The sequence below is a fragment of the Centruroides vittatus genome, unplaced genomic scaffold, assembly GCF_030686945.1.
Source record: "Centruroides vittatus isolate TY-2023 unplaced genomic scaffold, ASM3068694v2 contig_461, whole genome shotgun sequence".
Taxonomy (NCBI): Eukaryota; Metazoa; Arthropoda; class Arachnida; order Scorpiones; family Buthidae; genus Centruroides; species Centruroides vittatus.
Window position 1 is genome coordinate 1,833,532 of NW_027122257.1, and position 17,493 is coordinate 1,851,024.

Consider the following 17,493-nt stretch of genomic DNA (forward strand, 5'->3'; position numbering starts at 1 on the left):
GCTAGTGCAAACTTATAAACATTACACGTTAAAACGAAAAGCAAGTAGACTTATTATATGCTAGTTTCAACTAGAAAATAAAGGTACTGAACAATTTGAATTAAAAAATTTCCACGGCTGTTTTTAATTAGACTTTTACTTTCAGACAAAAATTCTTACTTAAGAAATACGTAAAAACACGAGTTTAAACAAACAAAAGAAAACATATCTTTCCAAGCAATATTACTTCGCTGTTATTCATTACTTTTACTTTTATATCAGGAGAAACCCAGCCACTTGTTAAATAGTTATGGGCCTCTAAAGATTTACAAGCTTTCATTTGTGACAGGGTGTAGAAATTTGTTGTAAAAACCAAATAGTTTATAATGTCACCAAATTCTACTTTCGGCCACAACTCTTGATATACGACGAAGTCTGATAAACTGGCTTCGTATGGATCGCCTTGACATAACGAAATTTTCTCTTCGTACAGAGCTGCATCTCGTCCTGTTAGACTGCTAGAATAGCTTGCAAGAAAAGAATCTTTTTTAACTTAATCCATGATAATAGAACTGCAGTATTTTTGTACGTTTAAACTAAAAAAAGACGTCGAATAACAGACTACGTGCAAGCTAAGCGAGCGAAAACTACCACAAAAATGGCGAATGGGCGGAGCAAACGTGTGTTTTATCACGTGACATGCGACCTTGAAACCTCTCTATTACAAAAATATTTTCTCGTATTTATCTATATTTATTGAATAGCAAAAATTATGTTTTAAAGAGAAATATTCCAATATTAAGAAGTATGTGGACTTTTTTCCATATGAGATCCTTCTTCAAGCGTTTACGATGATCGAATCGTTCTTCTTCTACAGGTAAGATTACTTGAATTAGATGTTTAGAAATAAGTGCAAATTTCCATAAAATGATATATTTGCTATCATAATAAAACTTCTAACATTAAGAAATTTTGATTATTCTGATTAAAATTAATAACGAATAACACATTTATTGTCTAGTGGTTTTATGATAATGTATTTGAGACAAAAACGTGGTAAAAACTCTGCGAAGCACTATATCACACCTTTAGTCAAGAAAGTTTTCAGGTAAAATATTTAATTAGTAATGTCAGTGGTTCCTGGTCTAAGTTTTATTCATATTATAGACTCACTCTTCCGGTATTCTTTGTTTTGGGCTTTGCAATTCTTCTACCTCTACTCGGAGATGGTCCTCATTGGCATCATGTTATTGATCAAGCGGAATACTTAGAAGACAATTGGTGGAAGTATATCACTCATATTCATATTTATACAGAACCTGAACAGACGGTAATTTCATAAAAGTGTAACATTCATTTCTTAGTTTATTTTCACATCCCAGAAAAACACATCGAATAGTTAACACGTAATGTTACCAATAATTATCCACTATTGTTGTTCTTTCCGAGACCATTAACAAATAAGTCCAGTCGTGGTTCCTACGACAAATTAAGAATGACGTTGCATTGCTTAACCAATACACGTACTGTATTTAATATTGTATTTGTTCATACAAAAAGCACTTCGGCCGTAAATGTGTAATAAATAAATAAAAAACTATGAGTTACATAAATCTTCCATAAGACCCACTATGAGTACATTTCTCTTTATATACATTGTACAATAATATTTAAAGGGAATTTTTTTTCTGTACAGTACATTGCAATGTTTTTCAATATTTCATCATTAGTTGATTATTTCCTCTACGAATTTGTATATCAAAATAATGAAGAGTTGAATTTAATTTTCTGTTATAATGTTTTGCAGAAAGTTAAATTAATAAGAATCCTAATTATTAGATATATGAATTCGTAGAGAAGATAATCAAATAATAACTAATCACCAAATTTAATTCTCCACGAAACGAAGATTCTCAAAGAAATAGTTGTATAATTAATAAAAATAACATTTCAATAATTTGTAAATAAACAAATATTGTAAAAAGGAGAATTAAAAACATTACGCATGTATAAAAACTGTAAATAATATTAATTTGTCTACCCTACGCAATTATCGGAATGCTGGGATAGTTTCGTAAATAATTTCTATCCATATTGATTTTTTGGAAGCTATACTTGGTCGAATGAAGAGAAATCTCGACAAATTCGTAATTTTATTTTAATGGAAGGTTTGTGTAAGTCGCAGGTTTTGTTACAAACGAAGAGGGCTATTTACGACCGAAGTGAATTTTGTGAAAACAAATAGAATAATAAATACAGTACTTGTATTGGTGAAACAATGCATCGTCATTCGTAATTTCTCACAGGAACCACAACTGGGATTATTAGAAAACCGTTGGAAGAGAAATCATAGTGGTGATCTAAACGTTTTAAAACATTTATATTTCGCCCACAGAATAAGATGAACTTTTTATGGCCTTTTCTTTATAGAATTGTAGCATCGAATATTACTATTAAATGAAAATGGAGGCAATGGTACAATGGCAAAGGAAGCAATCAACCAAGAGAAGGGTTAATTCAATGTTTTAGGAAAGAATGCGTTCAGTGTATTACGGAACGAGATTTTACTAATTTCCGGATGTATCGTCTTATTAACAATTCTGTTAAAATGTATTAAACTACATCACATTTGAAATTATTTTTATGCTATTGAGTCGCAACATCTGCATTTGATTACGCATTTTTCAAAACCACCAGCGACGTTAAAATCAAAAATCTTGTTAACCGGCAATTCGAGTTTAAAAATAGTGAAAAAATATTGATGAGTTGTTCAATAATAAAAATAGTATTCAATTACGTTAAATGCTGTAACGATAAATAAACACACTTTAAATATTATTTCTTCAAGTGTATGAATGCATTTGTGAGGTTAACTATATTTCTGTTATTTTAGACAGTAAACCGAATATAATATTAATATTTGTATTAGATATAACATTACTATTTTGTATTTTTAATACATTTACTTTATAAAAATCTTTCAGAAATTTTTAAACGTTACATGGTTCATAAGCGTGTTATTGCAATTGTGTATCTTAATATCATTGCTATTATATGTTAAAGACAGGTAAGAGTTCAATAATATATTTACTTATTAATGTTAAATGTGTGTAAATCATACCCTTGCCCAGCAGAATTAAATAAATAAAAAACTTAATCAAACACCTTAATATTCGCTGAGAGATTTTTAATGTAACGAACAAACGTTTTCGATCTAATCGTTAGATCATCGTCAGGTTCTTAAATGGAACACAAATTTCAAAATTCAAAACAGCTGCTAGCTCTTATGACCCTTACAAATATAAGTTAGCAGCATTTAGAGCTTTGATTAGAAGGGCCTTTATATACTCTCAAAATGTGATAGACCGAGTTACGGAGATAGAAAGAATTATAAGGATAGCAGGAACATTAGGTTATAAGAGGAAAGTTATCGAGGGAATTATTAGAAAATTTGAGACCAGTAGGGATAAAGGCACTAGACAAGGGCATTATAGGTACACGAAATTTACATACAATAAATATCTAGGAGGAATTATGAAAGAAATAGCAAGCATGAAGGATGCAAGGGTGATCTTAAAAAGGGCTCCGAATTTGTATAAAATACTTAGAAACGATAAAGAGTTAGTTAAAAAAGAAGATAAGGCAGGTGTGTATAAGATTCCCTACGAGAACCAGCTGTTAGGTATTAATAAAGAGTATGTGGGGGTTACCACTATAAACCTAGGAATAAGGATGAAGGAACATAAGTATGATATTAGAAAAGGGTCCAATACAACAGTACTAGCCCAGATGGGGCAAGCTGAAGGATCCTTGGTACGATGGAATGAGGCGAAAATCATAAAACAGGTACATTCCCCAACTTTGGCAGGAACAGCTGAAAAGATGGAAATTTACAGAAGCAAGCTAAAAGAAAAATGCATTAACGCAAGAGACGCGGAGGGTCTTCCTTCGGCTTGGAAATATGCCGTCAAAAACTTATACTAAAGTTCAAGCGCCTCTTATATTTTAAATTGTATTATTTCCGGTTAGGATAGGTAATATTAATACATGGGTACGAGTAATAAGTTTTTATTTTACACTTGTTGTATCTTTTATAATGTATCAGTTATTTTATTAATGTTATTGGTTATTAATGTTTTGAATTTTGAAATTTGTGTTCCATTTAAGAACATGACGATGATCTAACGATTAGATCGAAAACGTTTGTTCGTTACATTAAAAATCTCTCAGCGAATATTAAGGTGTTTGATTAAGTTTTTTATTTGTTAAATGTGTGTTTTTATTTTAGTAATATGGTCCTCTGTTACACTGCAAAATTGTTTAGATATGTAGAAATAAAGAACGATTTTGATATCAAGCAGTCTTTGCAATCGTGCGAGTATGGCAATCGGTAAAACCTCATCCCTTAAGATTTTTAAATTTTTGTACCCATGTCGTCTATAATACAAATATTTGAAAAGAACAATTACTTGTCCCTAGTACAAAAAGAGTTTTGTAGAAAGTGAAGGAATTGAAGCAATTTAAAAAATATTACAATATTTCTTACATGACACATTTATATATCTGTTTATATAAACACTAATCATTACCTGCTTTTTCTATGCATTTATTAATGCGAGTCACTCAGTTATTTCAAAATACCTAGCAACTGTATGAAAAAAATTTGCGAATAAAAGAGGTAAATTTATTTCAACTGGTAAATGCAGCAACGAGTTGCTTAACTATTCTGACGACGTTTGTTGGCGCAATTTGTTATCATATTTTATTTAAAAAATTATTTTATACTTCTACTTATCATAAAATGGCAAAAGCGTGATTTTGTGAATAAGGATGGGTTTTATAAAGTAAATTAGTAGACGCTAATATCCAGTAAAATCCTCATTAAGTCAGACCCTATTTCAGATACGACACACGACTCTATCTTTAATCACTCGCTTTTAACCTCCAAAAATTAAGACCATCAAGCCTCCTAATATACAAACCCCTCCGCAAAATTTCAGAAATTTTCAACAAAAAGCACAAGCTTTAAAGAAAACGAACAAAATCGTGCCCCCTTAAATACTAAAATCCATACGTACAAAAGAATAAAACCCGAATTTTTTGCATTTATCGACATTTCAGAGGTGTCCTGATTCTAAAAACGTAAACATTTGGGGAAGGTAGTTTTTAACCGATCGCCAAATTTTTCATCTGTCATATATAACATCCAGAAAAGTAAAAATAGTTTCAAGAAAATCATTTAATCAAGTGAACTTATAACAACAGCTATTTAGAGTGTGTATATATCCTACTTTCATCTGTTTTCGTGTTTTGTTTGTCGTTGTAGTCAATTCATTCGCGTTGTTTTACATTTGCGATATGGTTGTGCGTTTGTATTTGCATATTTGTCATTTGTCATTGCTATAAAATGCTAGATTGTAAATACTTTGTTTTTATCGTTGATTTGGAGCAACATAGACATGTCATTTTTCTGTATGATAATCTACAAATATATAATCTATAAAATTATAGTGCATGAATGTTTTGTACAGTACGTATATAACGTTTGATGCTTGCACCGAGAAGAGCGCTATAGTAATTAGTTTTTACAGAAATTTTTTCCTCTTGGTCTGTAACATTTCAGACCAAGAGGAAAAAATGTTAATTTTGGTACTAATTTTTTACAAAAATATTTTCTTTTTATCTTGAAATACCACACTGTACTAAATTTAAATACATTTGGATTGCTAGAGATTTTTGTAGACTGTGTTGAATTGGGTACTTAATTTACTATCACCAAGTATTTGTAAACACGTAATGTATTATTATTCAACTGAATTTCATATTTTTAATATTTTTAATATATATTTACTATCATTTTCCAGATGGCCCAGAATTGGAAGTCTGGTTATAATGTTATTAATGCTGACAGGAATTATCACACACGCAGTTGATGTGCTTTCAAACAGATATTATGTAATGTTTGGAGTACCCGCCGTTTACGAGTATCGATCGACCTTTAACTTTATTTTATTTTCAATAATTAGTGAATATTAGTCAAATATACTAATCTATAGATTTTACCTTTTTTTTATCTTAGAAAAACATTAAAATATATCCGGCATCATTACAATAAACCATATTATTCCCATCTCACTACACTTTGTTTTGGTGCATTAATTGGAGATATATTAAACAAGAAGAAAGAAGTCACATTTGGAAAAGTATACTAATTTTATTTAAATATTCTATATTAATTATTATTATTGCTTGTTTTAATTTAACAGCATTTCTTTATTAAATGCTATGTTTGTAATACACTAGACACTGATTACACCGAAATTTTTCTGTTTCTAACTTAGTCCGCCAAAGAACACAGTAATACAATTCTACAGAACGTTCAATCGCTTTCTCTCCTTCTATTTGGTCAGGTTAAACCTTAATTTTTAAATCACTGATATCTTGTCGAATAAAACAAGTCAAACTTTAGGGCAAAAAATTACGGATTATGTTGTAACGCTAGGTAAACAAACTAATTTACATCACATTGTATGTAGAACGTGAATCTGTTTCTTCCTGCTTTCTTATAAACTCAGCTTGTCTCTCGCATGAAAAAGTGAATTACCGAAATTTTGAGTGTAACAGAAGTTGATTAAATCAACTCTTTAAAGTTGTACGGTTTTGGAAACCGTATAATTAAATACAAACAGAATCTGCAGAGATTTCATTTATAGTAAAAACAAAGTTATTTAAGTATAGCCAAAAAACAAAATACGTGATTAAGATATACCAACACGTATGTGTCCACAGGTAATTTGCAGAAAACCAAACCAGGCATGTTTGAATATGTTTGTGAATGCGGATGCTACTTAAATCATTCTGCATACGTAAAGTAACTTTTATTCCGTCTTTTCGAAATCATTTTTCTTTCTTCCTCTAATATTTCATTTGTATTCTGTTTTTCTTAATAAATCTCTCGACTTGGCGGAAAGATAATCGTCACAAGAATAAAAAACGACAATTTAGAGGAATTTTTAATGTACACCGGTAGAATATTCCTCGTAATCAACGGTGATAATTAGCTCCAACATTTTATTTCTTCGTCATATCTTGCTCATTAACTCTTACCCTGCACATGTACACAGCTATAATTGCAAATGAGTTGCTTTGATGTCTGTAGACTGGTGAACAAATTACAAATATAGTGGTATCTCCGACTAACCTTAATGTATGAAGTGTTGAAACACATCAACTAGAAATATTCTATCTGATAGTAAGTACATTTCTTTCATTGAGATTGACTTAATCTGACAAAATATGCAAATTAATGTCATTATTTCATTCATAGTACAATCAAATTATTATCTCGGTTTTAAATTACTATTTGTAATTTTAGTTCGATCGCTTTGCTTCATGTGATATTGTAGGTTTCCCTTAATAAATACTAATATAAACTACTGTATTAACATATCAATCCGAATTCTTAATAAGGTAATATATCGTAACTGACGATGTTATATAAAGAATATAAAACTAAAAGACAGCTAGTTTGATTTAAAATGGTTATTTTTCGGAAGTAAATGAATAATTTCATTCAAATTTCATAATTCAAATACGGAGGCAAGCCTTTAAGATAAGAAAGAATATTATAGAAACGGCGATGATAGTTCAGGTTACATTTATTAAAAATTTTTCTGTAATTTGTGAAATCCATTACAATATGAACAGCCGTAAAAGCAAAGTACTATTTTTTGTATCTTAGGAAACAGACACTAACTGCGGCCGGTAAAACTTCCCTTAACCTAACGGGTACTTTACGCGGATTAGAGATTAGTTTGCCAGGCCTGGGCTTTTACGCGTGCACCGAAATATTAGCAAGAATAACGACAAATATCAAGTCGAAGTAAAAGTTTCAAATATATTTAATTAGGAAATAGAATTTACTATGTACAATTGTCTATAATCCAAAACAAAATTTATTAACGAAAATCAACAAGTCAACCCGACAATAAACTCAGCTACTTAGCTTAACTTAATATTAATTCCCCTTTGAAAATTCGACAAATCAAATACTTAGGAATTATGAACTAAATCTCTTACGAACTAAACGTCTATCTGTCACCTCACTATACTAGGAACCTGTTTTCTCAATCTTTTCGCTATCGTCAAATCGTCAATCGAATTCCTCTTTAACATCCTGGATCGCCTAATTCTCAATCTGGACTTCGACCAGGAATCACCTCGCTCTTTTCAGTTGACGTGCCGGTTTTATGCTGTGAGGTGACGTCACAACTCAGCTGGGTTACTCCCCTTATTTACATACTTAGTTTCTAACATTAAGTTTCTTTCTGGCAGCTTTAATTTTCCGACAAAAGCATATAAACCGTTTACAAAGTATTTAGCATAATTTTCTGGGATGTTATTACGGTTTAGTAAGTATTTCTTTACTAGTGAGTGTGGGGATTCCCCCCTCCATTTTTTTTCTCTGCGGACTGTTTATTTCCGCTGGGCAGCGCAAGTGCGCGAGATTTTTTCCTACGGCGCTTGTTTTTTTCGTAACTTGGTTTATCTTCTTTTTTTTGTTACTAATAAGAAGTGGTGGGGAACCTTCGTCCTAAATAAACATAAGCCCCAAACAAAATATAATAAAACGAAAAAATAATAATAAAATAAAAATAACGCTCAAACTCAGTTCCTCACAATATTGGTAGTTTCGTAGAAATATTTAACTAAATCCTAAAACCTTTTCTTTTACGTTTTATTGCACGTTGTTGGAGTATCTCTGCACTTTGAATCCTGAATTGTGAAGTTGTTGTACCGGTTCGTGAAAAATTTGTGGAAATAACTGCAAAGATTATCTTATATTTTATCTGAAATTTTCTATCTTCAAATCTTTTCTGTAAATGTTGCAACGCTGTATAAATAAAAGTTTTAACACAATCTGTTTACTAAAAGTCTCCCATTTGAATTCTTAGATAACTCTTTTTGTTTGTTGGATCGGATGTATTATTTTAATGGCGTTATCAGTTTTTGGAGTGCATAATTACAAGAAGGATATTTTGGCCAACGAAAACATAATCATTGCCTTCCAATGCATTGCGCCGTTTGCTTGGACAATTGGATTAGCTTGGTTGACTGTGGCTTGCATGACAGGTTATGGAGGTAAGAAAATTATCATTATCCGGTGATTTCAGTCGTTTGTCCCTAATGTAACTATAGTTATTTCTATCCCTTTTATTACAGTTTAATTTGCTGTAATTTATAATATAATTAATTACTTTAGCAAAAGTAAATTTTCCAATTGTACTAAAGATATGATGAATTACCAAAAATAGTTGGCTACATATGAACTATTACGTGGGTTAATAAGTACTGTAATTAAATTAATTATAATTGTTCAGGTAACAATTACTGTGCTATGGTAAATTATTTAGACGATGTTAGATTGTTAAAGTAGATAAACTTGTTTACGCAATGTAAAATAGATAAAATATTTAGATGATGCAGTCTAACAATTCATTTTACATTACGTGAACAAGTTTATCTACTTTAATTATAAAGCTCTATAGAATTATAATTTAATTTACTAGCTTCGAAATTGTACTTAGTTCGGTTAATCTTCAACCTGTTCTGATAATTTTAGCTGTTTTTATGCATTTATTATTTGAAAAGTATTCAAGAACCATTTTATTGTGAATTGTGTTTTATGTACATTTATGTTATCATTCGCTGCATTTATAATTTCATAAAAATTTTAACTTTTTTTCAGGAGTCGTCAATCGTTTGTTGTCTCTTCGTATTTTTGTGGTGTTAAACAATCTGAATCTTTGGATATACCTGCTTCACAGTTTAATCCTTACTTACATTTTTAGCAGTTTGAGAAAGGCTGTGATTGTGACATCGTTAAATATGGTAAAGTTAAAAATACTCATTTCAAATTATACGATTAATAATTAAAACCTAAATGATCGGAAATATACCCAGTGTCATTTATGCGTTTTCGTCTTCGTAAACATGTTAGTCACTCCTAAGGGTACGGCAATTAGGCAGCAAAAGTCATAAATAGGCTGGCAAGATAAGCACTTAAATGTTCGAAACAGACAGATTAGTAGGTATTAATGGTAAAAAAACAGGCAACTAAGAAGACTCGATTATTATTAAAGTAATTCAAAGAATACTGTGCTGTGGGTTATATACCCAATTACTATAAACAGTAATAATTTGTTGTATATGTTTTTTTTAATTGTTCATGTACTAAATATTCACGTTGTATAAGTTCCTGATATAATTTCTACAGTTTACTCATTGTTAGTTAATCTGGATTCCTTTTCATAATTTGCTGCAATTGTACTACGAGCTGTGGCAAGATTACTTTTAGTTATATGGATGATATCAACAGTTCCCACCAGCATCATTGTTTTTGCTTCCCAGTTCAACAATAATAGTCAGAATATTTCGAAAATTAGTTTAAACGTCTGCTTTAACTGGGCAGAAAAACATTACGAGTTTCGCATCACAAATTGTTGCAGCTTTATTAAAATGAATTATTTAAATTACATAGAAATGAAGTAAACAAATCGTTGTGTAAGTAACTTTAATAAAGTATTGTCTCTCGCCAATTTTTTCCATAGCTTCAAGATGATGTGTGTAGTAGAATGGAGCTTTTATCTCTGTTCATCAGGAGTTGAAAAGTGACTGTGGTGACTTTGGGACAAACTGGAAGCCATTCTTGTACTAGTGCTATCTGTTATTGACGCATGCCAAGATATGATGTACTCACAATTAATCCAGTGCTTGAACGATATTAACAACTTTATTCTTAACTAAATGGTTTCACAAGCTTTTACATTGAAGGTCAATGCTACAAAGACGCCATCTCAGTAGAGATGTACCCGCCGTCCTCCTATAGCCAAATTATAGCCACGACAAATTCCCTGCCTAACTTGGCCATGGATTGGGTGCGGCGTTCACATATACAAAAAATTGTCTTTGACGAACAGATTTAACTTCGGTCGGTTTAACGGTTTTGTGAAGGCGTCGGCTACGTTTTCTTCGGTCTTTATATGTTTAAGTTGAAATGTTCCTCCTTCTATCTGTTGACTTAGATATGATGTCAGTCTAATTAAATGGTTTGAGTTGTTACTCGTGTAGCCTGACTTTGCTATGGAGATCGCAGATTGGTTGTCACATAGCAATTGGATTATTCCCAATTTCCCAAACAGTTCTTCTAGAAAGAATTTTATCCAAATCTTTTTTTGGCGCAGCTTCCTAGGGCGTATAGTTCAGCGTCACAAGTCGAAAGAGGGGTAACGGGTTGCTGCTTCGAAGTCCAACTTAATATGTTCTTTCCTATCGAGTATACGTATTCCGTTATAGTCTTTTCTGAGGGAGTTCTCCAGCTGGCGTCAGAGAAGCCCTTGACATCTAGTCTGGCTGGTGTGAAGCGCAGTCCTGTCGATTGTGTTCCGTTCAGATATCTGAGTACGCCCTTTAATGCAGTCAGGTGAATATTTCTTGGATCTCTGGTATATTTTGAGAGCAGGGTTACTGCACACGCTATATCGGGTCTCGTGCGCGTTGCCAGGAACATCAACGAGCCTAGCATTTCTTGGTATAACTTCTGATCGCACGGTTTTGAGTCGTTATATTTTTCCAGTTTAACGTCTGGATCAAATGGGGTACTTCTTGGCTTGCAGTCTTGCATTGTGTATTTCTCTAATATGCACTTTACGTAATTTTGTTGTTTGATTACTACCTCTCCTTTACCTTTTATTATTTCCATGCCTAGATTATTCTTCGTGTCTGGACTTTCTTTGACCTTGAATTTTCTTCGTAGTTTTTCTAGTAGTTCCTGTAAGATCTTCCTGTCAGTAGATATAGTTATTATATCATCTACATGGATTCCCAGGATAACTTTTCTAGTGCCTAGTTCATAGATGTACACACACTTGTCAGTTTGAAAGTTCTTTGCGCCGATCTCTATTAGGTATTTGTTGAGTGTTTGATACCAGATTCGGCCACTCTGCTTTAATCCATATATGGCTTGATTCAATTTGCATATTTGCCTTTGGGTTTTCGTATTTTCTACGTACCCCTTAGGTTATTCCATATATATTGTTTCGTTTAATCTTCTTTACAGATATGCCGTTTCTATGTCTAAGTGGTTGACGTCATAATTGTGCATAACAGCGTATATCAAAAGTCCTCTAAGGCTATCCGCTTTCATAACAGGTGAGAACGTCTGTGGAAGTCAATTCCGTATTTTTGGGAGCATCCCGTGGCTAGTAGTCTGGCTTTGTATTTTGTGCATGAGGTCAAGGGGTCGAGCTTGATGTTGTATACTCATTTGCATTTTAAGGGTTTTATTCCCTCTGGTAGGGTTACAGTTTCCCATACATTGTGAGCCTTTAATGATTGCATCTCTTTTTGCATGGCTTCAATCCATTTGTCCTTGCTCGGTAAGTTTATTGCTTCCTCGTAACTGTTCGGGATTATGAGTTTGCTTTCTGATAACAGGACTCTGTTGTTGGGTCGATATGTTGGATCGGTTGTGTTCTCTGGTATGTCTTCTTTGACATCGGAGTCACTTAGAGGTGGTTCACAGTAGAAATTGAGAGGTGGTCTAGGTCTTTTCCCTTCAATTGGAGAGTGGATTTCCTCTATAGGTTCATTTTGGTCGTAATCTGTCTCGATTTCGTTATCAGGATTTGCGACTTCTGTATCCTCTATGTCCTGAGCTGTAGAAGTTGAATCAGTGCACTGTCTCTCTGTATCGACTAGGGTATAGTCTTGCGTTGGATTCGCTTGTTTTTGGAGGTCTTTGCCCTTTTGGTTTTCTAGAAATTTTACATCACGTGACTCGATTACGGTCGTAGTGGTAGGGTCGAATATTCGGTACGCTTTCCTACAGGATGAGTATCCCACAAAGATTCCTAGTTCCGCCTTTGAGTCAAGTTTACTTCTCTTCATCTTGGGAATCCAATAATATGCTTTACAGCCGAATACTTTCAAGTGTCCTACAGTAGGTTTTCTTCCAAAGAACAATTCCTCGGGGGTCCTCTTCATGTCGTTCTGGGTGGGTGTCTGGTTGCGTACATAAGTGAAGCAATTCATTGCGTCAGCCCAGAAGTTTTTTGGCAGTTCCGCTTCTACCAGTAGCGCTGTGGTACCCTCGATAAGAGTTCTGTTGGCCTTTTCTGCCACGCCGTTTTGAGTAGGGGAATAGTAATTAGTCAGTTGATGGTTAATACCTTTATCCTTTAAAAACGTCCTTAGGTGTTCGTTAAGGAATTCTCCCCCGTTATCAGATCTGGTTTGTTTGACCTTTCTCGAAGTTGCGTTTTTGACGTTTTTTATGAAGTCTATGATTTCTTCCGTCGTTTCGGATCTGGCTCTTAAGAATTTGGTGAAAAGTTTTCTTCAGTAATCGTCCACAATGGTGAGTACGTACTTTGCTCCTCCCATTGATTCATCTCTGAAGGGTCTGACTAAGTCAAGATGTAGGAGATCGAGAGGATTTTTTGATTGTTTTGTGATCACCGGCTTAAAGGGCTTCCTGGTGAACTTCGCTCGAATGCAGGTATCGCATACAGGTGTGTTGGATTGTGGTACGAGTGGGAATTTGTGTACCATCTCGTTCTTGGCTAAAATATGCATGTAATTTCCATTGATATGGCAGAGTCGCTTATGCCAGGTCTCCCAGTCATTATGGTGGGATTTCATACTGTATTCATGGCTGGGGATCCTGAGTCTAACAGTATATAGGTCTTTCCACTTTTTGCCCAACATGATGACATTTCCTCTTTCGTCAAGCATTTTACAATTCTCGGCGTCGAAGATTATCTTGATTCCCTCCTTTGCCAGTTCGTTTACAGAAATTAAATTGTTGCTTAGATCTGGGGTGTATAGTACGTCTTCAAGAAGTAATCTATTAGAGTTTTCGTCTCTTATTTCTGCGACTCCTATGCCTTCTGAGTGTATGACATTATTATCGGCCATGGTGATTGTTTTTCTGTCTTCACTCATGTTCTCTAACCATTGGCGATTTGGAGTCATGTGACTGGTCGTCCCACTGTCTATGATTCAGCATGTATCTGGCTCACCGTTTGTGTTTAAAGTCATTAATCTCTGTCGGTTGTTATCCTCGTTTGCTGATTTTCCCTTTCTCTGTCGGTTATCGTCCTCTCTAGCTGAGTTTTCCCAAGCTATTTTAGAAGTTTTGAAATTTGATCTTCGGTTATCGAGATCGAAGTAGTTATCTTGTTTGTCTCTATTCCTTGCTTTGTTAATCGGATTCAACCAACATTCAATTGCCTTGTGATTTGGTTTACGGCAGATGTAGCATAGCATTTCCCTTGTTCGAGATTTTCTTTGTGCATTGTCTTTTGGGGTTTTGTAATTCGGTGGGTGATATGCTCTGTAGGCTGCGAGGTTTTCCCTCTGTTCGGGCCCATTTCTTTCTTCATACCTTTCAAAGGCTTTTCTCACGTCAGGGATCTTTGGTTCTTTTAGGTTGTCGAATTGCATCTCTTAATAGATAATCTCTCCATGTCTCGTCACGATTCATTACTAATCTCGCCACATTGTTTCTGGCCTCTATTGCTTGTTTCCTTAGGTCCCCTTCATATCTTTCTCTTAAGTGGGTCCAAATTTGTTTTGCCGTTCTACACGTTAAGATAAGGGCCACTTGTGTGTCATCCATCGCGCATGGATGCCTCTGGCCTGTGAGCCCGTTTTTTTCCATTTCGCCTCTTTGGCGGGATCCGTAGGTGGGTCGTCTATTAACAGATTTCCCAGATCTCTACTTTCTAGGATGGCCATTATACGGTACTTCCAGCTTGTGAAATTGTTACCCGTAAACTTCGATAACTGACCATGTCCTATTTCAACCATTCTATTCGTTATAACGGTTCAGTTTCTAAGATAGCAAATTTAGTCTTACCGTGGCTGGTCGTTCAATCCAGTTGCATCAACGCTGGAATTTTCTTCCTGGGCCCATAACCCTTTGTCACGTTATTGACGCATGCCAAGATATGTGTACTCACAATTAATCCAGTGCTTGAACGATATAACAACTTTATTCTTAACTAAATGGTTTCACAAGCTTTTACATTGAAGGTAAGCACACCTCGTGCATCAATGCTACAAAGACGCCATCTCAGCAGAGATGTACCCGCCGCCCTCCTATAGCCAAATTATAGCCACGACACTATCACTGCATTGATTAGTAGAGACTAAATCTAATATTTTCGTCTAATAGATGGACCCACAAACAACACAGCCGATATGGAAGATGTTTTCTTAATATCTTTAAAATGTCTCGTCTTCAGCAAATAGTGTAGCGCTGTCCATAATAAAAAGAATAATCTTGTTGACCTCATAATTTGCCTGCAATAACAACTGTAAATGAAAAAAAGAAATGTTTTTACTATAGATAGTCGCCACACATTTAGGATGAATACACTGTACAATGGAGTTAATATAATTTCTGTATAATATTGTTAAACTTATGTAACGCATCACCAACCGCTTTTGGAATTGTAAAATTGTTACTTGCTTTAACTTTTTCGAAAGCAACAATTACAAAGTTGCAGCACCTTCAGGATCAAATTTTCCTACCACTTTATAAACAGTCAATCTCCTGCATTGATTTATAGTTTATTCATGGAGAGTAAAAATCAAAATATGCCTGAGTCACACGTTATAGTCTCTATCGCCGAGAATAACAGTGATGAAGGCAGTTACTATTAAAAAGTGAAAATCGCAAAGCAACTGTAAAGAAGTGACGACTGGGTATCTTAGCTACAAGTAATATCTACTAGTTGCATACATTCACTTGTAACGTAATGATTTATGTACTTCTGAAGAAATTTCCTACATGTTGTGTTGTTTTATTTATTAAAAGGAATATTTGCAGTTAACAATGCAGTATACTAATTTTTCAAAACTCCAGCGTGCTGTTATCGGTTTTCATTTTACAGAGAAATGATTGAAGAAAAGAAAGTTTCTCTACATATTACTTAGACCCTGAATTCACTTTATACCGATCAAAATGCCAGTTTTTGAACATTTTATATATAACGAAAAGATTTTTCTACATTACAGATTTTGTTGACCTTAAAATGACCCCCTGTAACGCTTTCAGACATTGTTTCCACTAGATATTACAGGTTCCTGCCCTGAAGATACTCCAACCATGATTAAACAATATTACTTTTTGATAAATTGATCAGTATTTTCTAATATACGTTTTGTTATAAAGGACTCTAAAATTGAACTAAAGCAACAATATAGGTATTTAGGGTTATACCCTAGTTCAATTCATGTGATATATCGTACTTTTCTGTTTACTCAGGTTCCATTCCTGTGCACAGTGGGCTTATTGCATATCAGTGCGAAGCATTATTACCCTGTATGCCTCTAAACAGAATCTATACAGTTTGGCGCAATTTCACTATCTTCCTTGCCTTTAGGCATACGCGCTGTCGGTAATTCGGCACTTTCGCTAATCTGGCTCTCTTCTTTGCAAATAATACGAGATTAACAAAAGTCTGATGTATTATTTTTAAATCAAAATTATCGGTTTAGATTTTTTTTTTAAATTTACGCGGGGAAATGATACGAATTCAGAGATAATTCATATATTTATGCAATCACTTTCAGCTATTTTATCGTTCAATGAGTTTATAGTTGTGAAAAATCTACATTGAAATTCTATATATATGAATTAACATAGCATAACAACAATTATCAATGGTTCTTTAGAAAAATTATGATAAGAATTTGACAATATCTTATGATTCTTAAAGTGATGTGTATTAATATACTGTGTATGTTCTATTGACATAACACCTGACTTACTTACGTAGTTACAGAGATGTTAATTTATATCAGCAAAAGAAAACCTTATACAAAACAAATAATTATTTTTTTAAAATTTTAACATCGAAAGTATCTACAATATGCAGTTACAAAATATATTAATAATATATAATATTATTGTAAAATTTAGAAAGTCCTTTGAATTTACTTTTATTTATGCTCTCAGATGTTGTTTAAATATTTCTGTTACGATGTATTAAGAAATTTATAACATAAAATAATATAAAATACATATCAGTAACTCATATTTTTTTTTACAGTGGATGATATTTACCTTCGCTCTGTTCTTGTCGTTGATTGCTGCCGTTTTTTTCTTTGTCTTTTTTGAATCACCATTGAACATTCTTCTATCGAAGGCGCTGAGAAATACTGCATCGAAAGAAACAGAAAATCGCGATGAAAATATTATAGAAATGAAGACCGAAGGAACGAATTGAAAATGTTTTTGCGTTGGCGTACAGTTTTATATTAACAAACAAGTATTTAAATGTAAATATATTTAGTATGTAATTCATTATAATGATGTTTATCATGTATTTTCGTAAAGACTACAGTCTTTATCAAATTCAAGTAATTATAATATTTGTGAAAACTGTCTTGACGTTTATCGGTGATGTTAAGGTATGTAATTATCCATCGAAGATAAATACTAGT

General features: G+C 33.3%; 1 protein-coding gene across 1 annotated transcript; it reads left to right on the forward strand.

The window, feature by feature from the left end:
- Nucleotides 1-799: 799 nt before the first annotated feature.
- Nucleotides 800-17,279, forward strand: LOC136977645 (nose resistant to fluoxetine protein 6-like). The gene is made up of 9 exons (XM_067273181.1): nucleotides 800-856; nucleotides 1,001-1,087; nucleotides 1,147-1,309; nucleotides 2,964-3,046; nucleotides 5,844-5,963; nucleotides 6,059-6,182; nucleotides 8,934-9,120; nucleotides 9,728-9,870; nucleotides 17,100-17,279. Exons 1-9 carry the CDS (start codon nucleotides 831-833, stop codon nucleotides 17,274-17,276), a joined length of 1,110 nt encoding a protein of 369 aa, XP_067129282.1. The 5' UTR covers nucleotides 800-830; the 3' UTR covers nucleotides 17,277-17,279.
- Nucleotides 17,280-17,493: the final 214 nt, after the last annotated feature.